The 25,907-nt window shown below is 39.5% G+C and overlaps 2 protein-coding genes across 2 annotated transcripts; both read right to left on the bottom strand.

Moving 5' to 3' along the window:
- Window positions 1–4,693: 4,693 nt before the first annotated feature.
- On the bottom strand, window positions 4,694–5,518 carry CH25H (cholesterol 25-hydroxylase). The gene has a single exon (XM_008502019.2). It carries the CDS (start codon window positions 5,516–5,518, stop codon window positions 4,694–4,696), a length of 825 nt encoding a protein of 274 aa, XP_008500241.2.
- A 5,788-nt stretch (window positions 5,519–11,306) lies between these two features.
- LIPA (lipase A, lysosomal acid type) lies at window positions 11,307–25,518 on the bottom strand. Its single transcript, XM_030452844.1, has 9 exons — window positions 25,022–25,518; window positions 23,265–23,385; window positions 19,670–19,868; window positions 19,226–19,335; window positions 18,456–18,592; window positions 16,874–17,020; window positions 15,321–15,392; window positions 13,820–13,891; window positions 11,307–13,268 (listed from the first exon to the last, which is right to left on the bottom strand). The coding sequence occupies exons 1-9, from the start codon at window positions 25,124–25,126 to the stop codon at window positions 13,035–13,037; spliced, it is 1,197 nt and encodes a 398-aa protein (XP_030308704.1). The 5' UTR covers window positions 25,127–25,518; the 3' UTR covers window positions 11,307–13,034.
- Window positions 25,519–25,907: the final 389 nt, after the last annotated feature.

A 25,907-nucleotide genomic window follows, 5' to 3' on the forward strand; every position in this document is an offset into this window, starting at 1 on the left:
TTGCTGTGTTTTGCTGTTGTGAGAGCATCCAGAAAGAACTAGATAACAGAAAGGAAAAGCTGTGTGTTGATGGGGAATCTGTACCACTCCAGCAGTATGACTCTGAGGGCTGAATGCATCTGTGCTGCAGTGGGAGGGAATGTCAGTGCAGCACAAGATCCGATGGGGTGTGGGGGCTGCACCAAGGGACAGAGACGGAAGTGCCTGCAGTCACATCGGTTTCCTTTCCCTTTAGCCTTTCTCTCCTTCCCCTGTCCAGACTTACAGCCTTACAGCCTTACATGGCAATCGTTGCAGTCCCAGGGACAAGGTAATTAGCAAACTTTGCAAATAATTTTTAAAAGAAGAAAGTTGGAAAAGAAGGATTTAAAAACCTCAACATCTCTGCATTAAATCTGTTCCCTTTAAAGTCTGGAATGCTTGTGTGGTTCTGATTGGGGTGATGTGGCGTATTTTCATGTGTCCTAAGCAACTTCAACATTCAATGAATTAGAAACACATTTAAGTTTTGCAAACCAATTGTTTTTATGAGGAAAAACATACTGCAAACACAACTTCAGACTGTGCTACAAAGACCTTTCAAGCTGGATTGTACTGAGCAATGCAGACTAAATACTTCAGCAATCTGGCACATCAGCCAAGTCCAACACACAAAGTCAGGGTCTTAAACACAGTTTACATGTACATAATCAGCTTGCACTGATTACTCTCTCAATGAAGGTAATCTGGGAATAAATCCACAGAGGTTTTGTATATTAATAGTTCTAGATGCTTGATTTTTTTTTAGATACAGAAATGCATCTGGTTCAAGAGGAGTTGCCTGGGTGCAGACAGATAATAGTGGAAGATTAATACTTGTGCATGAAAGCTAAAATAAGTAAAACTGCTGAAGTGACTGCTGAGTCTCCTAAGATAGAGATATATCCAAGAGTTACTCACACCTACCAATAACTTTGAGGGGTAACATAACGATTAAGTGTTCTGTCATTACATATTACATAAGTATTTAGAGATAGCATAGTCTGATAGCCCAAAGAGATACTAGCTTTTCATTTTAATCCAGATAACACACTAGATTAAGCAAATGTCTAAAGACATTAATTATATGGATTATTTATCAGATCATAGCTGTGTACTCTGTTGGTTTCTCCCTGTAAAGTACTTGCATTTGACCAACATGAATAAGAGCAAAACCTTTTCCAGAAGTGAATACTAATTTAGTGTGACTCTAAACTTCATATGTTCTCTCCAAAGCACCTGAAGAGCACACAGTTACCTCAAAATTGCCAGCCTAGGTATCATTTGGAAAAAATCAGCCTAAATTTCAAGAGAAATATAGTGCTAAATTGCTAGTGACAATTTGGGAACTCCTGAAATTTGTAAGATCAGTCAGTGTGTTCAATATTTAACCACGTACCTAAGAACTAAGATATAGTTACAAAGAGAAATTCCTAAAATCTTACTTGTTTGATCTTTACTAAATCATGATTTTTACAGATGTAAGGTGAACAATAGTCTCCAAAAGCTTATTTTATAGATTCAAGGGTCTATGCAAACCTCTTCTATGAACTCATAAATAACAACAAGATTAGCTTTCAGGAGACTAGGTAGAAGTTTGAGTGGCACATCATGTCACATTTTAATGAAGAAGGAAGCTGGGAAGATTTTGGAACAGAAGATAGTTGGTGTGGGGTTTCTGACAAACCTTTATGACAGAGTCTCATGCCATTCCATTTTTCTGGTAAAGACTTGTGGTCAAGACCATAGGGAAATGCAAATAAAAGCAAGTAGCATCTGCAAAATCCTATTTTAAAATCTCTGCACCATCAATACATAGAACTCTCTGTTCTCTCACACTCAAAGGTACACTATATGCTGAACTTTCAATGAAAACAGGAAAAATACCAACCCTTATTTGCTTTATCTTCAGTATATATTTTCTGTCTGTATTTTGCTTTTCATTGATTTGGGAAGGCCTGAAGTTACATGTTTGCATGGGTCTCCTGGTCATGAATTTTTCTTATGCAAATACCTAAAGTTGTATTATAGGACACTGTTACAGAAAGTGCTTCAAATACACACAGTATGCAAATGGTTTCAATCCCTCATGGTTTAGAGCCTAAATTACCTTCAAAGCATTGGAGAAATGGGAACAAGGTATGCTAGAATTATGTCTTGATGAGGAAGTACAATTATTTCTAGCATGGAATTCCAATAAGCCATTCCAGACATCTATGAGTCAAATCTTTATGACAACTACGTTTTTTTTTTAATTCCAAGTACATGCAATAACAAGCTTTTAAACTGAGATGCCAGGTATGATTGGCAAGAGGTTCAGTACAGATACAACCTAGCAGAAATTCTACATTTGAGGAGATGAATTCTTTTCATCTGTCTGAAGCCACTGAGGAAGTGAGGGAGAATGGTGTAGACAGGATCATCATGCAGAACATTGCCACCACTGTCATTTTGATCATCCTCACCTCTGTTCCTGTGCTGTCAATGCCAAATGAGACTCTTCCACTTGACAAGAGCAAGCATAGCTGTTCCTGTAGCTGACCAGGACTCTTTCCCCACTAGCCAGGTATTTGTTGTATCAGCTCTTAAGCTTCAGGAAGTGAAGATGAATAACACCCATGGGTTCCCACAACCTATATTGTGGGATTTGCTTATGGGCTTCCTGTTACAGCACAGCCAAGTACCAGTTAGCCTGAATTTTGCTTACTTAGACAGCCAATAGTACATGAAGCAGACTGTCATAGTCTATAGTTAAAATACATAGTTGTAGTGTAAGACACAGTCCATTGCAACCACAAAGCACAGCCAACAGATCCTCAGCATTTGCCAAGCTGAATTAAATGGGATTTTTAGAACTGAGAGGGTAACTTGGGGATACCCTCAAAATAGACAAGTAGCTTAAATAAATCAGCCACTGTATTTTGCCTTCTGCATTTGGCAGAAAGAAGAGTAGTTCCTCCTCTTTGTAGCACACCCCAAAATACTTGAGATTGTAATCATCAGAAAGACTGTGAATTCTTTTTTCAGCTGAATAAATTCATGGCAAAAAATACATTTTTGTATTCTTTTAGCCTTATTTTTTTCTCTCAGGATGTCACATTTACCACTGAAAAGAAGGTTTGCTCTTCTGTGATATCCAGAGAGCAGAGAGAGTAGTTAAGTATTAAGATTGCAGCGCTCTGTACAGTTTATGAAATTTTTCACTAAAACTATTTCCTGTTATTGAAAAGATACAGCATCTAAAAGTGCTGTTTCTCTTATAAGTTCACAGTGTTGGAAATAACAGAGGTTCTCTCTTCTGGACAAATAGCCTCTGTAAGGTCACACAACCCTCTAGACATAACATGATGACGACTGCAGTTTTGGATGATGCTGCTTAAGTGCTCCTTACACACTATTTACACTTTCTCTGTTACCATCACTATCCTGGGAAGTTTATTAGTAATGCAAGATAGAAGATTATAAGCATTAAAAAGCTAGGTACTGATCATAGAAGTCCATTTGGGTCTCTGCTTCTCTCTTTATGCTTATTTTTTTCAGCATGCCTTCTTTGCAACTGCATGTGTTGTATAGAATTGCTCTTCTAGCAACATGTTTTTTTTTGTTCTGAAGCTTGGGATCTCAACAGGTTTGATTTCATTCTTCTGAAATCTGCTTGAAAGAATCATCTATTTTGTAGAAAACATGCTTATATTCCTTGACAGGTTTTGCATGCAAATAACATTGGATATGGTTAGGGAGGAACTATGAAGGGACTTTAATGTTCTTCTCTCACACCATAATACAGTGAAAAATATTCAAGCTTTAACAAAAAATAATTTAATTTTTATCATTATAGTAATAAATATTCAACATTTCTTTAAAAAGTGCATTCTTCAATGTTCTCTTTCTATAATGTTGAAAACTATTTTAAAATAAGACATTATTCTGGAGATTCTGGAGAAAAAAGTAAAGGGTTCATTTTTGAAATAGCATGACAATATTTTAATAGGAAAATTCTGAAACCCTAGTACTCAAATAAACACCACCCATGCAAAAGGAATCATCCTGATTCCTAATATAAACAGAGGAATTAATAAAATGAAACAGAATATAATTTAAAAATAATGACCATATTTATTTTCTATTAAAAACAGACAGTATACCAAGGTTTAAAATATAAATATCAACATTATGGCACAGTTAACCAACTAACTTTGTTTGGCAGCAGTATTTTAGAACATCATTGAGCAGTAATACACTCTGACAGATTAAACTCCAAAAAATCCATGTGTACCTTCTCTGTTTACATAATAAATCATCCTACAACAGATAATTATTCTGCCATATATAAAAAACTTCATGTGGTAATACAATGCATGCTTCACAAAAGCTGGAAAGAAGGAAAGAGAGAATGTCTCTTAATGCTTCCCTCACACCATTGACTCAAATTTAAACAACAGGTATTTGCTCTCCAATTTGATACCATTTAAGATAACCAGTCATTTAACAAGGGCATTTCCAAGTATACATACAAATAAACATATATTAAGAGGATTTGTTATAAATAACTATTGCTTTTATAGGCAGCTTCATATATAAAATCTTCTGTATGTCTCTGAAAAAGTAATGTCCCCATTTAGTCCATTAAAAAAAAAAAAAAAAAAAAAAAGAGTTTTTCCACACATAAGTATCCTTACTTAGAATGTGACTCTGTGAATGTCCCAAAGAGTTTATCCCAATGGGTGAAATAAGGAGCATAGTTCGACCTGAACTTCAGATGATGGAGATCATGATGTGGTGCTCCTCCATACAAACCAAAAGGCACAAGTCGGTGAGTTGACCACGGAAGATCATATCCTGAATGGTCCTCCACTGACAGCCAAATGTTTACAAGGAAGAAAATAATTTCTGTCAAAGGATGGCATCTGAGGAGCACTGGGTTGATAGCAGCAAAAAATCCCAGTGAGAGCAATTCCCATACACTTGAATACTGTGTAGTAAGAGCAAACGTTGACACATGCTTGTGATGCACCTTGTGGAAGGTCTTGTAGAGCCAAGGCACTTTGTGATGAAGCAAATGCCACAGGAAGTACTCAAAATCAAACAGAAACAGACAAACTGCTACGTCCAGCAGGAGCTTAGGCAGCTCCGGAGCTAAAACTGGTAGATTCATTGGTCTCCAGTACCAGTGGAGAAATGTTACCGGGAAGATCAAAACAGCATGGTGGTACATGCTTTGAATAATGCAAGGCACCATCATTCCAAGAGTTGGGTAGCTCTGTGGCTGGATTTTGTATTTTCTCAAGGTTGGCAGTCTAATGCATAAGAAATCCAGTGCAATATATGGAAGACAGAAAGCCATGTATGCTGTAAAAGAAAACACCACTGGAAAAAACGGTGACTTGATCAATGCCTCCTTTGCTTTGACAAAGTCCCAGACAGCCTGAAGGCACAACCTGTTCCACTGTCCATCCATCGAGTAGCTGAGCAGCACTCTGTCTGGCAGGCTGCAGTTCATGCTGATTGCAGTCTGAGAGATCTGTAAACCCTGCAAGGCTTTATCTAGCCTATTCAAGGGAAAACTCCGCCCATCAGAAATCCTCCTTACTTGGAAACAAGTAGCTTTAAAGAGGAAGCTTCCTTTCCTGTCATACAGAAATCGTATCACGTGTTACAATCTGAGAACAGTAAAATTAGCCAGCCAGGGTCATCACTGGAGCTCTACAGAGACTTGCATGACGGGGAAAAAAAAAAAAAAAAACCAACCAGAAATCCAGTATACTGGTATACTGGTATTCCGAGAAAGAGGATAGGAACCTTTTCTTCTGCAGTCAGTGCACACACTTGAAAAAGTGTGATCTCCTACTGATTTTCATTCCTTTGGTATCCTTTTGCCTTTACAGATAAGGAAATACAACCTACCATTGATTTTTTATTTGACTGCTGGCCTGACCTGTGGAGGTTGAGTGGGTAATGGATGTGTGCAAACACAAGTTTTCTTAATGATTCCTTGGGTATATATCAGGCTAAGTCAAAACCTTACAGAGAACTATGTGATACTCCCAGTCTGATTGCAGTGGCTGTGACTTATCTCCATCTACACATAAGATCATATTCTCCTTTATTCTTATGCATTTACCTGACATGACAAAATCAACCTGACTTGACTAGATGAAAAACTGAGCCAAAACCCAAGAACAAAATTTGTACAAATTTCTGGGAGGAATACAAGGTAAAATCTCGAGTATTTTTCCAAGCAGACACCTAGTGACAATATTATTGCATTATTATAATATTCACTCCACATCTGAACAGCTCCTTGAGCAACATGATATCAAAATCACCCTTTACCCAACATATCAAATTAACTTCTGTAATTAAAAGATCCACTGGTTAGACCTAGGTTTTTTAAAGGATCTTCCTTTGACCATAGGTAAGCTCTCATCTGACAGAATCTAGCAGGCTAGACTCCCCACTTTTCTAATTTCCTAAAACTATTTTAGGGGTGAACGATTGAGGTTTTGATTTGATTACTAATTACTTCTTTTGTGCTTGTAGAGAAAGAGAAACAAAGCTCTGAACATTTAGGGAAACAGAGCTTGCCATCAGCTTCCTATGAACTCACCTCTTTTGTGGGTACAGCGTTTATTCTAATATTGGAAATGAGCTCAACTTCCTGGATGACTTTATTAGCTTGTTCAGACCATTTTAGTTCTTTGCTATTCAGAAAATAAATCTGATGTGGTGGTGAGACAGAATATCTTTGTTTCTCAGTAATTATGAATTATTAATTAAAAGTGACCTTTCCTTAACTATATGTGGATTTCTAATACTTCAATTTGTTTTCAGTCTCAACTATTTTCACTTACAAAGACTCTGCTCTTAAGGAAGTGCAGATTTTACTCTCTCCTTACATTTCAAGTAGTTCACTGAAACAGTAATATTAACTGTTCTGTTATTCAGGAAATCAGAAGTCATTTGTTAGAGACAGGCATGGTTCAGCCTTCAAAGACTCTACCAGTTGCATTAACATTTTAGAAAGATATTCAGATTTTTTTCAGTTTTGAGACTGTCCTGTTGAACACAATTAATTCAGATTGTCGAATGTAGTGAAATAAGAAAACAGTGGGAGACACCAATTTAATGGATGCAAATCTATATCCAAAGGCTTCGTTTCAATCTTCAAATTATGTTTTATCCTGACCTCAATTTCACAAGACATGAAAAAGGCATGTGTAACTCAATCACCACCTGGATCTGAAAATACTCTTGTAAGAGGTGTTTTCTGTTGATATATGTAGTTACAATCAGAAATTAACCCTCCTAGATGTAATATGATTCCTTTTTTAATCGGAATTATGCAGCAACTGAATTTATTCTATAATGTATTCCAAATCTGCCTAACATGAGATTGACAAAAATTGCTCAGCTGCCTAAAAGCACTCCTCTGACTATTCCCTAATAGCCATGCAAAGTCTCAGGAAATTTAAGAACGACTTCTGCCTATAAGCTAAAATTCAAAGAATAGGCATTTTGCCTGCAGATTAGGTCATAGAAAAATATTCATAAGCCCCCTAAGGAGAAATAACAGAATTCTTCTGTTTTATTACAAGTATATCCCACAGGAGGTGAGATGCAAGACGAGCAGATCTTACCTCAGAACCTGGTGTAGCCCAGAGCCTAGCACCACAGCGTCAGCAGAACAGCCCATCCGTGGGCTCTCCAGAGGATGGGCTCTGCTAGTGACTCAGGCTCAGCTAGAGAGTACCCTTAGAAAAAATGAATGCTCAGGCATCAGAGAGGGAAAATTCTTACTCTGCAAATGGATTTCAAGCTATTTGGCCTGGACGCCACAAAGCCCTTGGCATGTATTTCTGCTCCACTCTCCGTTTCTTTGTCAGCACAAGGTGCAACGTGAAGAAAAGACAAAGTGCTCGCAAATAGTTTCTGTACTTAATTCAGCAACACAGCCCCAGATTTTTTTGCTCAGCTTATGATGCTGCCAAAGTTCCCCATGTGTTACAGGATTCTAAATGGGTTTCTCAAAAAATCAACTCCTGCTACAGAGTTTAGGTTGAAGGGCACATAGTTTGGAATGAGGCCCCGCAAAGGGTCTTAAATAGATTCCACATGAGTGTAAGACACAAGCACCTACTCCAGGCTGCACTGTTATGCACAAGCTGTAAGGTAAACACTAAAACATTAAGTGGGTAAGAAAATGAGGAAAAGTTAGCAGAATGGAAAACTAAGATCAACGCACTAAAATGAATGTCACAGCAGCACAGGCAAAAAAAATCTTTTTCTCTCCTCCTTTTTCCCCCCCTCTATATGGTAGGATTGTTGTTGTCCCACAGACAAGGCAACATAACATCCCAGTACATGCTGAGCCTTCTGCCAGAAAAAGGGTGCTGGGGAAGAGGGTGGATAACATGTTCAGGACAATAGCAGGGAAGCGGGGTAATAACCAGAGCAAAGGAAAGCAGAGGCAGTGCCTTCTCTCATTTTAAAAGAAACTGTTACTATGCCGGGAAAACACGATAGATCTGAGGTCCTCACATCCTAACTCACCTTACTCCAGGAGCCTGAGTGCAAGGAGCCTGAGTGCTCAGCAGTAATCATGGCAGCTCTGCGAGGGTCCAAGCGAGCCCCGTGTGCCCCCCCGGGCCGGGCTGCCGCGGCCTCTCGGCGGGCAACAGCTCCCCCCAGCGCCACGGGAGCTGCCGGACCTGCCGAACGACATCGCAGGAATGACTCCCGAGACGTGGCTTAAAATGTTCAGGAATCACCAAATACGCACTGGTTTGCAGCAGGATAAAAAGCTGGTAGGCACAGATCTGTCAGAGGTCTTGCGGGTGTAACAGGCTGGGAGGAAAAGAGGGACTGTTGCATATTTACATCTTTTCAAACTATAGTCTTCTTCTGTACGAGTATACTGAGATTGAGTTCCAGGATCTGAATCCAAAGAAGGGACATGAGCCTCTTCATCTCGTGTCCAAGGTAAGTAGTTGATCCCCAAGACCACGGGTATAATGGGTACTTGAGGATGGAGAGCACACTTTCCTCTCCAGTTCTACAACTTCAGATTAAATACAAAATACTTTTCTCAACAGAAATTTTCTTAACCAAAATATTTTCATACCCACACTCCAGCTCCCAAAATAAATGTCACTGAAAAACCTCTCCAGCCAGCACAGAAAGAAAGCTTAATCAAAGGGCTTCTTAATGAATTCCTAGCAATACCTGGGGGTGGAAAGCTTCCAGCAAAGTAAATTTTAAATTCCCAAGCTTTGCCTTATCAGGATCAGTTTTCAAAATAAAATACAATTTAAAAATCAGGAAAAGATCCTAATTTTTTTCATTCAAAATTTGTAATTCAGTAGTGAGAAACTGATTTGCATCCTCCACAGCTACACACAATCATTATTTCTGGAGGAATCAGAACACAATACAGACACTTTTCAGTCCAGTATCCTCAGAAAATAAGACAGAGAGAATCACGTTACATGTGTGGCTACTGTCCATCCAACCTTTGCAGTTTTTAATTTCAGTGATTATTTCAATAAAGTCATTTGAAAAGAGGCTACTGGGGAAGAGAGACCATTATTACAATGCTCATGATGTGCAATGCTTCAAGATGAGTTTGTATTTTATGACATAAAAGAAGAAGACATTATAAATGTTTTAATTATAGGCAAATCTTCCACCAAGACCCATATTTCATCAGATATCAGAAAACATATCCAACCATCAAATCTACTTTTATAAAGCCATTTGTAACTTTTCATGATATTAAATTATTCTTGAAATTTTGGTTTTGTCTTGGATTTTTGTATGAGACAGTCACCCTATGGCCCAGGGGAATAGGACTCTGTTTTACCACCACTTCCTCTGCAGAGGCATTCCTATGTTGTTTAGGTCGATGTGTAAACTTCTGCTGGTGTCATCATTAGCTATAGAATCACTAAATAATGTAAAAAATGCTCTGCATTGTGCTACATCATTCAGTATATACCACTAACATACATATTCTTACCATCCCTAGGCCTTCTGAATGAAAGGAATAGTATGAATATACTTGCTGACGACTACAGAAAAATACTTTTCAAGTTCCAAGCACAACATGTGGGCAAACTAGAACGCCTTTATGTCTGCATATGTCAAATTGTGTTGTACATCTCCAGCCCAAAGCCCTGCATCATGTATTCACTTCAGCAGCATACAGGTCTGTAAGTCTGGTGATCCATCAGTTGAACAGGGAGTACTTTATTCTGTCTTCTGGTATAGCTTGATCCTGTCGTAAAATACTGAGACTAAGCCAGCAAAGGTGTCTGATACCCTCCCTTATACTACAACACTTTTTTATCTGTAATGGACATTCAGCCAACCTTCAACATCACATACATAAATACATAACACAAAGGTGTCTGTAGAAGAGGCACTAAGCATGTAAGATTTCCTTTGAATGATCTTTGAACATCACTGATGATCCTTATTAGCTCAAGCTTCTGGTTCTTTTCCCTGATGTTCAGGGTGTCTTACTTTGCATTTTTCTTTCCCCTGACACCTCTCCAAGTTTGTGTCATACACTGCTTGTAACTTTAGCCAGCCAGGAAGAGCACAGCAGCTCACAATTCCCATAGCCATCCCTGTTCCAGAAAAGCAGAGAAACTCCATTATGATTTTCGTGTAAAGATTCCAGTATTCTGGCTCCATTTCCAGGCATGCATGAGGTTCATCAGCTGACAAAGCTGGCAACACATAGGATTTAATCCCCTGTGCTATCTTGACTGCACATCCTACTGTATTCAGATTGTACAGAAAGGTGCAGCCTTGCTATACTTATTATTGAAGATAGCAAAGACCAAAAGCTGGGTAAAACATACCGCAGTAAAGATTAATTCCCTGCTTTACTATGTGGCTAAATGCTATTTATGAGATTACCAGACAGTCCATTAAGCAATCCAATTACCCAAGATTTAAGAATGTGGTACTAGAAGCTTTCCACATGTTAGTGCTTTGAAAGAAGCCTCACCCAGAGGCTTAGAAAATAACTGTCTTGTAAAGTTATTTACAATTACTATCTTGCTTAAAAGTCTCAGAGAAGTCCCCCAAAGCATCATGAATGGCTTTTTAGGTTTATGAAAAGCCTCCCTTGGGTCGAAAGCAAAATGGAAGCTTACTTGGCTAGTTTACTTTTTATTGCACTTGTTCTATGGATTAATAATTGCAAAAACCAGACTTGGCTTTCTGGATTCTGTCCCAAAGAGTCACATGCATTCATGAAACAAGAAGTGAAAAACAACACATCACTCCAAACAGGTTTGATGTTTATTGAAATATCTCAGACTTAATAAACATGATGCACACAGCTCTTACTGTATCATGTACCCTAACAACTGCTAAATTTGTCACTTTGGATTCCTACAGAAACTTCCTTTCAGCACAGCAAGGTGAAGCAAATATGGCTGCTAAAAAAATACAAAGATGTTCTGCTGGGAACTGCAACTGAAATACCATGATCCACTTTTTTTTTCTTTAAAAAAAGCTTAAGGATTTCCTGAGTCTGAATTAAAAACTAAAAAAACCCAAACAAACAAACTTGAAATTATAGCTCACATACCTTCTTGTAATTTCAAAAAAAAAAAAAAAAAAAAAAAAGCCTCAGTTTAAAATCCACTATTTTCTACATCGTGTAGAAAAGGCTTTTTATCCTGTTGGTGTTACTAACATAAATCTGGGTTGAATCCAACCACGGCACAGAAATTATCATCTGGACTGAGGCAACTAGAGACAGCTCATACATCTGTATTTGGCATGGAACTTTGTGCAGTTCAGAGGACTCCAAGACCTCTGCATAGCCAATGGAAAGAGCAAGGCACCTGTAGCTGCAGACATTTCAACTCCAAAGTCAGATCCCTGAAGCAGATGTGAATCCTCTCCCGCCCCATTAAATGGGGGCTTAGCCCCATTTTGAAGTGGAAACAGAGACAAATGGAACCTAGTGTTAATACTGTTAATACTTCACCAGAGAATTACACAGTTCCTAAATACAATGGTGGAAAGCACCACAGAAGAAGCTAAGAAGTAAACAGATCTTTAGCAGCAGATGATTATGGGGAAAAGTCCACACAAATTAGGTCACTCAAGCTGCAGAATCAATACTTTGGCTTTGGTCCCCAGTAGTATACTGGGGAAGCTTATTTTCTAGTGGTCAGTGCAAAGAAAACAAAACACAAATACGTTACATCTTTCTCCTTCAAAGCCGTAACCTGCTGACAAACTAACTGAAAGTGACATTTTTTTTAAAAGCCTTTCTTGTTCCAGGAATCTGCATGGGCAAATAAAGATTCTCTTATATCTGGTATGGGAACCGTGAAAGGCTTCAAGAACACCACTAAATCAAGAAAAATGAAGCAATGCACCTGTTCCAAAACTGGAGATTTCAACTGGTTATCACTGGCTTCATGACAGTTTTTCTGGGCCATCTTGAAAAAGAAAGTCAATTGAAGTAGCTAGCTTGTATGTGATGACCAAAACAATACACACAACAAAAAGTCACTAAGTGCTTTTTAAAATATCAGCACCAAATGGGTCGCTGCAGTACAAGGAGTACTTCTGAAAGGTACTCAGAAATGGCAATGTACTAAGAAAGGAGGGTGGTTTATGCACAGTGAAATAATTACTGATTTAATCATCAAGCACCTGGGGTGCTAAATGAACGAACTTGTCTTTCAGACATGTCACTAAATTTGACTAAAATGTTGTACTGTTGTACTCCTTTTGTGCAAACTCACACTGCTTTTTTTTTTTGAGTACCATGCCACTGTGCAAAATCAGCAGGTTACGATGAGGATTTCCATAGGAGAGAGAAATAATACTGAGAAAGACAAATCAAATATTAATCCAATTCAGTAGTCATTGCTGGCATTTTAAAAATGCATCATAAATAAACAATGTAGTATTATTGCCAAAAAAGCGTATGTTCCAAAAAGATTAATTCCTAATGAATTAATATGGTAAAATACTATGCAGATTTAGAGATACTTCCTTATCATGTTAATTATTTCATTATACATGCGGTAAGGTGCATCAAGGCCCCAGATGAAATCCAAATGTTCCCACTCTGGAATCCTTTTGTGGTAAACCAAGTTTTTGATCTGAGTGAGCAGCATAGCAACATCCTTAGGGTCTGCCAGCCAGTCCTGTCCACCAGTCCACACCGCGGTTGGTACAGTCATCTCTTTTATTTTGTAGAAAGGGGGAGCAGACTGAAGAGGGGGAAAGTGAAAATAAATGCATTAGAAAGAGCAAGTCTTCGCTGTGTTACACCACTGTAGTGTAGCAAACTAGCAAATGCAAAAAATGTGACAGATCCTAACTTTCTCTTTCTCTCTTGTATACCCATAGAAGGAGCCAACAGAAAATGTAACTCCAAGAGTCCTGAAATATTATAGCATGCAAAGCAGTACAGGTGTGGTTTGAGGAGTTTACAAGACAGCAGGGTAGCAGAAGTGTCAGAGAATTCATCCCATCCAAGTTATTTCTAAACTCTAGTCAAATACTAAAAGTGAGTGCTACTCTGAAGGCATGATACTGCAATCCTTCCCAGTTGGTGACAAGGAGCAAAATATTTTTAGCATAGCACACAGCAATTTAGAAACAAATGTGGAGATTAAACATGCTGAAGATAAGCAATACACAAGAAATGACAAAACTAAATGGCTCTTTAGCATGCAGCATAAACAGACAAGCCAGAGAACTGCCCAAGGACTTTTTTATAACATTCAAGAATTATAACATGTCCAGACAATATGTCTACCTGGTTATAGTGAGCCATATTTGCAGCCTTGCTTCCCCAGTCATATGCTTTGAGTTCTCCAGTCTTCACAGCCTAGAAATAAACAAACATTCACACATAGAAAGAAGAACTGCAACACTTATATTGCAGGAATAAAAAGTGTATAGGTCATCTAGAGAACCGGCAAAGGCAACTGACAGAAGAAACTGTGAAATGCCAAGTATTAACAAGGAGTACTGTCATTGCTTTCCCCAGTATCACAGGAATGGGAAACAAAGATTCAGTACCATTAGACTTCATCCCTTAAGATTTCACACTCTTTCATAGCAACTGTAGGAAAGATTAAGGAAAATAGCTTAGTGTATGCAAAGCCAGAATGTGGCAGTTCCATGCTTACTTCTGAAATATTGACCTTGCTGTCTAAAAAGTATATGAACACAGCATGAAGCTTTGTCAGAAAGACTACCCTGTGTTAATTACCACCTATTATTCTTCAGAAATAGTAGTCTATATAACAGGGATCTGTAAAAAAGAAGTCTTCAAAAATTTCTTTCCTCCCAACATTTGAGCAGCTAAATACAAGAGAACACATTGTTTCTGAAGAGATGACCAAGTCCAGTTACAAGATCACAAGTAGCACTGACCACTGCTTCCATGGCAAGCATCTTCTCCTATCTGTCACCCCGCTGAGGAAGCTTCAGGCACAATACCAAGACACCAGCAAGAAATTGTTCACCGAGATAAATGTAGCAGGAGGAGCCATTCTTGCTCCTGAAGCTCGACGAGCTGCTGGTCTCTTCCAGGACTCCAGCCACCACACAGCACTTCCAGGGTAGAAGTGTAGTGGGAAGAGCCTTTCTTGCTCCAGAGGCTCGACGAGCTGCTGGCCTCTCCATGCCTCACACCAGAGTGAGCTGAGGTGCCTTCTGTGGGTGTGAGTCCCACCTTTATTGGCCCCCTGGTCTTGCTCATGCCCAATAGGGGCCTGTCCTAATCAGGCACAGGTGGACTCACACCCACTCTTTGGCAACTCAAGGCACCTGGTTGACAATGTCTCTCTACAGATAAAGTTCAAAATACACCAGTAAAATAGAAAATTAAGCCAAACAGAATGTAACAGAACAAAATACCTGTTGCTTTTTACTGGCTAAAACTATAACTTGTAAGTATAACTTGCTGAAAGAGGAGCAAAAACTTTTTACAGCATTTCTGAGTTAGGTTATTCCATCATATTTCTTGTTGGCCTGAAGTACTTCCAGTTAGCCTGTCTTCAAAGAAATAGGGGAGAAGCATGAGTCTCCTTAGGTCAGCATCATCAAAGCAGCTCCAGTGAACAGTTGCCATACTGACAATTGGCAGCTCCAGAATTTCATTTGGTCTGTGCTACATAATTTATTTTTTTTTAAATTTTTTTTTTTTTTTGGCATTTTATTCCATTTAAATACCAGAGACACCAATCATCTACAATCAAGATAGAGGAACAAGCTAGAATAAGTAACATTTTAGATTCTGGAAACTCTACCTGGCTCCAGTGGATCATGTTTTGTACAGATGTCCCTGCAGGGCAGTGACTTGAATACACATCCACTCGGCTCTGCAACAAGATAACCAATACACCTTACTCCTCAAGTGCAACAGTGCTCCTTGAACAACAAACAGAAATTTGTCAATTTGTCCTATCCTCTTAAAACTTTTATAAACAACAGTTAACTGAAGCCATATATACAGATGAAGTAAGAGGTTCAAATGTTTGGGGTTTACTTACAATTATTTAGAGAAAACTAAAGTTGAACTTCAAATATGATAATGTTGTCCCTTAATGATTTTGTATATATTCAGAATATCTTTTTAAAAGTGCTAGTATTGCAAGACCTGGGAGCACATTAACTAATAATTAGAGGTACTTTTAAAGAAAATTTGCTTTACTCTATGTCTAAACTAGTAGCTGTCTGTTGAAAGAACTAAAGAACTGCACAAACTTTGAGTTTAGAAGTACAAAATATTCAGGGGAAACTCAAGGAAAAAAATATTATCCACCATTAAAACCATGAAAACTGCATGTGATGGGCAGACACGCAAACAGTAAGAACCTGCACTTTCACACAGATATAAAATACAAAAAATGTAGTATTTTGCACACAGAGATATGTAGCGGGAGGAGCCCTTCTTGCTCCTAGGGCTGATCCTGAGGCCTCGGGGTTTAGCCCATTCCTGGACGATGTCCTAGGGCTGTTCCTGGGGCTCCGGGATCTACCCCTTCTTGCCTGCTCCTGGGGCTCCTCGAGCTGTGGGCTTCTCCATCCTCACTGAAGAGTGAGAGCTCTCTCGGTGGGTGTCAGCTGCTCTCTTATTGGCCTCCTGCTCCTGCACATGCTCAGGAGGGAGGCCAGACACAGGTGAACCCACACCCACTCATCAATAACTCAGGGCACCTGGTCCTGTCTCACTACAGAGATATGTTTAAAAAAAAAAAAAAAGCAAAAAAGAAAAGCTAGTTCTATCTCACTCAAATAACTAACTCCTCAGCCTTCAACCACCTATGGGTAAATGGTACCAGCTTCTACTGATCTCAGCAATTTAGAAACATTCTAAGAAGCATTATGAAAAACCGCTGTCTCATGCCAGTTGTTGCTAACCAGCACAATCAGTCATGTGAACAAGTTCTCTAGAACTAGAATCAAGAATGATCAGAAGGATCAGAAATCGGTCACAGAGAAAATAATTGGATATATCCACCAAGGGACAGAGACCAGAAAACTTCAACAGTTCTCTTGAAAACTGTATCTTATTTCTCTGTGCAAAAGGAACTAAATGCTTGCACTATCATATTAATTCACTTGTCTTACCAACTTGCCCAAGTCATCTAAAATTATGTTTTAGTTTTCCAATATAATTTTTAAAAGTTAATTCTATCCAACTATATTTATAGCCAAGAAAAATATTATTCCAAACTCAGTATGATGAAAAAGGCATTATTTTTTTTCTGATTATATGTAAAGAAAAATCACTACAGTGATTCACACTACTGTGTCAGAGTTCCCAATAACTAAGATATTGAAAGTAACCAAAACATACCATGTTCAAATTTCTCTCATTAAAACCACACAGAAGAAAGAATATGTTGCCACAAAGGTCATCAAGTATTCTGTGGGTGCAAACATGGGTAGCAAGCCACTTCAGCAAAGAATTCTGAGGGAGGAATTGCTTCTTTCCAAACATGTCCTACAAGATAACAGACACATTGGATCAACATGTGCATAGAATTACCTGGTTTAAGTTTTTATTCTATATTTCTGAGGTAAATGTTTCTCATTTGCACTGGTGACAGCTCTGTCATGTGAAAATTATTTATCTTCTTACAACCTTGCTTACAGTCCAATGGAGAGGTCACAGTTAGTGCTTCTGCTACAAATGATGCTGTCCATTACTGCCACTAAAAATATGTAGGGTCTGGGATCATCAGTAAAGAATTCCAAACACAGCCTCATTTTCTAATCAGTTTTAAATTCAGTATTTTACAGGAATACTATACATCATCTTATCGTCGGAACTGTTCAAGGCTAAAAGGTTTTAAACTGCATCTGCTAATGTTAAATGGCTTTGCATCTGCTGATGTTAAATGCACTTAAAACTTCCTCTCTTCCAACCATGTATAAAAAAAAAATTGCTTAAGATGTAGTTGCCACTTCCTCTTGATGAATATTTTTAAAATATCCAAGAATCTGCAAATGACCCACACAACTTCTCTTTAAAGATACAACTGGCTCACAGCTATGTAACTGTCATGTCCTTCTGCACTCTGGTTTTTTTTTTTGCAAGTCACCATGACAATCACTTCCTCAGCACAGCACAAATATCTGCACAGGACATTGACCAGCTATTATCCTCATTAAACAAAGTTCATTACATGAGGAACAAGAGGCCACACTGTTAGTACTGCATTTTCATTTCTGCCTTTGGAATAGGGAACTAATAATGCAAACAGACATGCATAAAATCTGTACCAGGTACATTAAGGAAAGGTTTATCTCAATAAACAAACAGCTTTGTGTGAGAACTTCAATGGGTGATGGAAAGAAAACTGATGGTTAAAAATGACACATGCAGGGTGTTCTCAATGCCTGACTTCAGGCACTTACTGCAGCCTCCCACTCCACCTACAGTTCCTTTGATGTTAAGGGGGAGAAGGAAGCTCCTCTGGAGGATGATTCACAGCATCTAAATAAAGCTGCTGCTCTTAATCATGCTTTGAAGGATCCTCTTCTAATACCAAATGGTTAATTGTGCAACACATCTGTTAAAAGTCATGACAATCCAAAAGTATTCTGTATAAAGCTGCATGATTCACAGATCAACAATCATGTGATTTCTGTAGCACAAATTCTAGAAATATATAAATGAAAAAACATAATTTTACTCCACCTATTGTAATGTTGTAATTGTAAAATGTTACTTTAAACTTATGCAAAATGTCTCTTTACACAGATTAAAGCCAGAGAAGTTGCTGCTTATTTCCATAACATTATTATGGAAAAACTGGTCCAGTGTTCTTGCCAAAACATGTTAAGTTAATCAGAACTTTTAGCATGCTTTGTTGTTTCCAGCCAGAAAGGGGAACACCTCATTTGGTTTAGAACATTTACACTCAAATACAAACCTTAAGTAGCAGGTCAGGAAACACTCCCAATTTTGCCAGAGGGCTGGTGGCAAACTTGACTGTAGCTACTGGTGCCAGGGCAAAAAACACTTTGATTTTCTTAGCCAGCTGTGGCAAAGTTGAAAAAGCAACGAAAGCTGTAAATAATAAGAGAATAATTACCAAACCTCGTTGACACAACTTAGATAAGAATTTTATCTGCCAGTGACTCTAGAAAATCCAAGATATGTTGAGTGTGCACATGAATTTTTAGTTTAATAATTTGATTGTTGTCTGTAGGATCAGTTTAGGTATTTTACATTAATCTAGTTACTATGTAACACAAACTAAATGAGGCAAGTCAGAGGATTTGTTTTCTTCTGAAAAACAAGTTCTGAAAAACTCATTCAACACTCTTCCAGCTCTTTCTATCTGCAGGTCTAAAAACACACAAGCCAGACCTTACATACAGCAAAATATTCTGTAAATGAGAATCTTTATTCTAATTGCATTATGATTCTAATTGTATTAAGCACAATTTATCAGTTTATTTTAATAGTAACTGTACTGATAAGTACCTGTGACTTCAATTTATCATTTCAACAGTTTCCCACTTTATGGAAACACAGAAAGGATAAGTCTTTTCTTTTTAATGTTGATGCATATTCCAGGAAGGAGCTAAAAAACAGAAGCTGCATTTCAAAAGCCCTTTTTCATCATTAAACCAGAGATGTGGAATTCAATACCATTTCAAACACAATATATTTTAATGAATAAATTTCTTCACATACCCATTGTGGTGCCCTGTGAATGGCCGATATAAAATATTTGTTCCTGGCCAGTCGTCTTCAAAATGAAGTCTACTGAGGCTGGAATGTCATATTTAGCCATTTCATCAAAGCTACAAAACAAAGATAAAAAGTTAGCTGTGTAAGTCAAGATACCAGTGTGGAACTGCTTCACTACTGATCAGTTGTCTGGATGTGAAGAAAAGCTTCCTTTGGATGAAGCAGAACACATGTATGAAAGTTGTCTCAGAGCACTAAAACTGACCATAAATCTCTCCATTTACTGCCCCTACATATGTGGCAGCACACAAAACTAAAAAAAAAAATAAAAATATCTTGTACATTCACAATGTGGCTGAACTGAGATGATGGGCAAAGAGAGGAAAATAAGCCTTCTTGCAAACAGTATGTGTAGTTTCTATAGCTTGTCTAGCAGGACAAGGATACCTGAAAACCCAGAATTCTTCTTGCTTCACTGTGAAGTGTGTATGTTTCCTGGACCAGGTGTTCCCTCTGCTGTTTCCCAACCACACATCATATCCAGCATCTGCCAGCATAAAGCCGAGGCTGTTGTAATCCAAGTTTGTGATCCAATTGCTGGCATCTGCAAGCAAACCATGCTGCAGAAACACAGCAGGCCTTGGACCTGAAAAAATAAAGCATTTATCAAAACTTCCTATTCATCTGTAATTGAATGCCAAAGAATAACTCAAGTGATTTATTGAAAGTCTGCTTTAGATTTGCACTTTGGATCAACTTAACCTAAGATAAGCAATTTGTATAATATTCATTGTGCTGTTTTCCCCAAAAGCTATATTTTTATCTTTAAGAATTTTAAACTAGCAACTTTTTAGTTTCCTAACTAGAGCAATAAACTTATTGAGGTTCAAAATTGTTCAAATGTGCAAAAAGCAAACATAGGGAAAGCAGGAGATGTAAGAAAATTGCAGGTAGCCAAATCACAATCAGCAAAGTAGCCCAAACACAGAGACAGCTAAACTACTTCTGACCCTGGCCCTAAATGTAGGGAAGGCATTCTCATATATGTGCTACTGAGATCTTTGTTTTCCAGTTAAGACAATGACAAACTAGGGTACTGAGCTATAGAAACCTCTCCAAAGGGTTCTGACGTCATCCCTATGAAACTCCCATTACCAAAGCTCCGGCAAAACCTGAATCAGTATGAGTAGCCAACAAGGGAATCTGCTTCAAAGAACTTTCTCCCCTTGACCTTAGTAGTTAAGAAGTAGTTAAGAAGACTCAGGTTAAGACTCAGTTAAGACTCAGGTGGAATTTAGGAAACCTCTCTCCTGACTTACCTGTACTGAAAAGGGAAATGCCACCTTTATGTGGAATACAACTTTAAAAAAATGAAGGTTACTGCTTCTACACAGAGAAAATAAACCCATGTATGATCCTTTAGTAGAAACATGACCTTCAGAAAATCCAAAGACCCATCTCTGGGTCTCACAGTGGCACAGGTGTTTTGGGGCTTTTTCTGCTTTAATAAATGAAACTGAGAAGATAGTAACTCTAGATTAACAGGAATTTACCTGTTAATCCAATGACATATCATTCTACAACAATAATAACTCATGCATTACTTCCTCTGTTCATAATTAAGACTTGGGTATTTCAGCAGAAACATCAAAATTACAACTGTTGCAGTCACTTTTCACATCTAACATTATTTCAATTTTTTTCACAGTAATGTTCTCTTTTAGCTTTGATAACTTCTTCCCTTTTAATAAACTCAGATCAAACAAATTCTGATTTATCTGAAGAACAAGCTCTCCTCAAGATGCTACTTGCTTGTTTTGTAACACAGAAAGGGGAAGGCTGTTTAAATGCTTAAATGCTTTAACTCCGTTCTCCTATTAGCCTCCACTTTACCAAGCAGTCACCAGATATGCATATGAACTGCACAAACACATGACAAACAATAATAATATTGTACCATCTCTAATGCCAAAAGCCCAAAGGCCTAAGAAATACAGGCCTTTCTAGAACACTAGAACACTCTAGAACATTTGGTTCTCTTTACTGCACTCCCAAGAAATTGAAGGACAAGTTATTTCCATGTCCTTGTTACCTGTGCTATGCAGTTAACACTAAAACCAAAGATCACTGATATTCTGAAGTTTTGCATTTATGTTCTCTGGAATTTTTTTTTTTCTTTTTTTAGCTGAAGAACTGTATGTTTTGTTCCAAAACATCATTTGACACATAATTCCAAGGGGTCCTCCATTATGTAGGTATTGCAGGAGAATTATGGCATATCTATGCTACATCAGCACTAGCACATCATTGGTATCTTCCTGAGAAAAGATACCAAGACTATAAAAACTTAAGATCAACATGAACTTTGAAATCCTCATTCTTCTAGGTGATCATACTTCCTCAAATGTGCTCAGTAATCCTTTTTTTTAAAAATTAAAGCACTTTGCAAAACATGAACATGGGGTCGAGGGTGTGGCAAGGGGAATGTGGAGAATTTCCACAGGTCAGGAAACTTCTGTTTGTTTATGTCATCAATGTAGGATTCGACAAAATCAACAAGTACAAAGGCAGCCTGTCCTTTTCCTGTGGGCCTTTCTGAAATTAAGTACAAAGACACCTGTCAGGCCCGCTTGGTCTCATCCATGCACTGATCTTTACACAACAACCTCGTGAGAGCGAACAGTGCAAACATCCTAACTCATACAAAACCACAGATAAGATCAGAAAGACAGCTGCTTTGCCTTTGGCAGAGAAGAGGGCTCTTCCACATGTCTTGTTCACACCCAAGGCCATAGGACAAACACTGATATCTTGTGAGGTCCATGTTTTTACCTTTAATTTTAGGGGTTTTTTTCTGTCCAAAGTGTTCCGAGGCAGTCCCTAGAATAGGTACAGTTTCCATATGCAAACTGGCTACTTTTGTATGCATGTGATTGTAGGATCTTTAATAAGGAGTGGTGGCAAGACTGATACCAAATTTAGCCATTAATCTTCAAATACACTGTCAATTCCATATGCAGTGCACAAGGATAGCAAGTCAAAGGCTTCTTGTCTCTCCTCGTGTGTCTCATTTTTAAAGTATTCCCTCATACAATTCTTGCAAAAATCTTTACCCATATCAGGCCATGAAGTTTAAGCTTATACCCCCCCTATCCAGCTGTCTCCCATCTCCTCACCCAAACATCCCCTGCATCTCTTCCATGGACTGAGACCAGCTTTCACAGTAATTCTTACAGCTTGTAACTGAGCTCTAGTGACACTTGCCAGTGCTCCTCATAGTCAAATCACATTCATAAAACAACATGGTCTGGGTTACCTGTTGCCAGCTACCTGTTGCAAATCTCAATTTTTAATTTTAAACATATCACACTCAAGATATTCTGAAGAGACTTCATCTTATTATATTCTTTTATCTATTGAAGCAGCTGTGTAAAAACTGCATATGCAGTATTGGTCTGCCTTGTACCTTACTACAAATGGCATTTCAAGGAGATTAAAATTAACAAAGGAATTTTTATTTCATGAAGAAACCAGGCAGTAATTATTTTTTTTTTTTAATGCTGTAGGGGCAACTCTTGTGGTTTAGTCCCATTTCACCAAAAGAGGCAGTGAACTGCCCCTACTTCGAAAAAAGTCAGGCCTTTTAAACAAAATTATTTGTTGCAGAGAAGCATTTTTTAAAGAGGTTTGAAATAACCCAACAATGTTACAAGAATCTCTTTCTGAGACTTTATTACTTTAAAACACTGACTAATGTTGACCTATATTTTCTACTTCTAGAAAATCCACACCTCTCAGGCCTTCAAGAAAAATCAAACAGAGCTTGCATTAATATAGCTTTCTAACTCTCTTTTCCTTTACTCAAGTAACTCTACATGACTCAAGTAACTCTAATCTATTTTGGTCATAAAATTAACCAATAAAACATTCTAATAGGTCACACAGTCTTAATATTTACCTGCATTATTACAGGAGCAAAACTTTTGTAAATCAGAAAGCTTTTTTGTTATTTCTCATTTTTCCAAGCAGACACAACTCTTACCTTTGCTTCCCTCGAAGCCTTTGCTTCCATAAGGAATTCTGTTAATAGAAAGGATATATCCATCTTCTGTTGTCACTTCATATTCCTCACTAGGGTATCCCCTGAAGGTAATAATTTGACTCTGAAGAAAAGAAACCACGTTAGAGTCAGACTGCCAGGCTCCTCAGTCCATTAACATGTGCTCTGTGTACTCTGTGTTCCTTCCAAAGACAGGTATGTGAAATTAAAGGATGTGTTAGGACTGAGCCATACCATCAGCCCATTTGATGCAGACAGGTTTTCTTATGAGATTCATCCCAATACAGTCAGGAACTAGCCAGAGCACAAATCTTATCCGAGGACTTTGAGAGGACTCCATATCCTGTACCCATCCACTGCCATATTACTTACTCACACACTGCTATACTGACAAAGGTAATTTAAGTGTTGTAAAAAAGGAGACTGATAGCACAGCAAAACACAAAGACACGATTCAGCATATAAAAATTGAAACTGACTGTTCTCAAGGAAAAAAAAGCCACCTGCACTACAGCAGCATATGGAAGAAGAGGAGGGAAGGGCTTCTTTAGAAACATTCCAGATTTATATCTGCACTTTATGCTACGTTATACAGAGGACACAACCACATTTAGGCAATGTGATGAAGTGAACCACAAGCACAGCAGCTTTCAAACACTAAGGCAGGCTCTTCAGATGTGTTGTGAAGTGCTGACATTGAGACCTCAGCTCATAGTTTCCCATGCCATTTCTTACCTTTCTCTTCAAACCTTATATCTGTCATAGAGCTTTTAAGTGACTTTGTTGACAAGTCAAACAAGTAAATAATAACAAAAAAATCCTCACTTGTTCAAGGCTATGGCATCATTAACAGATTTGTCTCACACCTCTTATGTCTCAGATTTTATGGTATTTTCATTTGATGCAATTCCATTAGGGCAGAGAATTTGCTAATTAATTGGGTTTATGGCAGCAAGCACACCTTGAGAATATTTAAGAAATACAAAATATCTTTGGAGTTGTACTTTTAGGCTGCTGGGCAAGGAAGAGAAGGAGCATTTCATTAAACACGCTATGTATTTTCAATATAACTTTAGTCACCCATAGTGGCATTAACATTCCAAATTATTTTAAGGCTGAATTCCATTCAAGTGCTATTAGCCTTAGACCAAATGAGTGTTTTCAGACCTCAAAATGATATTTAGGTGATACTGTTGACTCAAGAACTTTTCTTATAGACCTTAAGCATTTCTAGCTTTACATATCTTTTCACACCAGTGAAAAAATGGCACAGTTTAGATCAGGCAGCAGAAAGTGCAACTAATACCAGTTCCCAACAGCAAGTATTTTCTGGTGCTGGCTATTAGGGCAGAAAGAGTTTAACAGGAAAAGGCAGTTGTGATTAAGAACGGGGAAGGACTGTGCCAGCAAAAATGCAAGCTTTTTCCAGTGGTTAAAAGAATGTCATGACCAGCAAAAAAACACAAGTCTGAATCAGAAAATCTGAAATAAAAAGAAGCACCCGGAGACCAAGAAGGACCAAGCAGGAGAAAGACGGCCCTGAAGCAGAGAGTGTGGGCAGCAGCAGGTTGACAGCAGACCAGTGGCTGAAGTCTCCGGGGCTTTTTCGCCGGCTGGCGCCCCTGGAGCCATGAAGTGGCCAGAAAGCCGCCCAGATTCCCCTACTCCTCTGCTTGCCCCGGTGACAACAGGTGACAGTCCCGGGCACTTCTCCCGCCCCGCTACGCCGCGCCACTCACGATGTTCATGTTGGTTTCGGGATCCACATTTCTCCTCCCACTGGCGAACGCGCCCGAAGCGACGATGCTCTGCAGCAGGAAAGCGGCGACAACCAGGTCCCGCATTCTGGCACTGCGGGAAGGAGGCGGGAGGCACCACCGACTCGCTGCGGCGTTGCAGGACCCGGCACTGGGGTGTCAGCGAGCGGGTCCTGCCGAGGCTTTGCTGCCGCCTCCGCCGGGCGCGGCGACCGGCCTGGGACCGCCCGACGGGGGCGGGGGCAGCCGCGCGTCCGCCTGGCAGGGCGAGGAAGGGGGCGGCCGCGCTCCCGTCACAGCCGGGGTGGCAGCCGCGGGCCGGAGGCGTAGTTCAACCCCGAGCGGCTGAAGGAGCAGCGGAGAGCGGCTGCAGTGCTGGGACCGACCTGCACCCCCGCGGCGGGAGGAGGGCGCTAGGCCGGAGGAGCCGCTCAGGCCATAGGACGCAGCCTATCGGCGGCAGAGAGGCCGCCCGGCCCACCCGCCCGGTCCCCATGGGGCGGGAGCCCGCCCAGGGGCGGTGGCCGCCGAAGCTCGGGGCGCTGCTGCCCCTCCTTGCCGCCGGCCGCCGGCCCCCAACCTCTCCCGGAGGAGGGAAGGGAGTGCGTGGCCTCAGGCTGGCTGAGCCGGCGTGATTCAGCGTTTCTCCAGCGCTGCCCGTGTAGCTTCCCCCCCCCCATGCGGAGTCCATTTTCAGCAACTTTCAGCCCCGAGAATGGCGCCCATGATTTTTTTCTTCTCAGCCCACCTCGTCGTCCGCGTCTGCTCCTCACCTGGAATCTCTATACCCCTCACCGTGCCGCCCTGCGGGGTCTGTGAGATTTCCTCCCCTGGCCCGCCGCAAAGCCCGCAGAGGTCTCCAGGCAGA

The sequence above is a fragment of the Calypte anna genome, chromosome 6 (genome assembly GCF_003957555.1).
Source record: "Calypte anna isolate BGI_N300 chromosome 6, bCalAnn1_v1.p, whole genome shotgun sequence".
In the NCBI taxonomy this organism is placed as follows: Eukaryota; Metazoa; Chordata; class Aves; order Apodiformes; family Trochilidae; genus Calypte; species Calypte anna.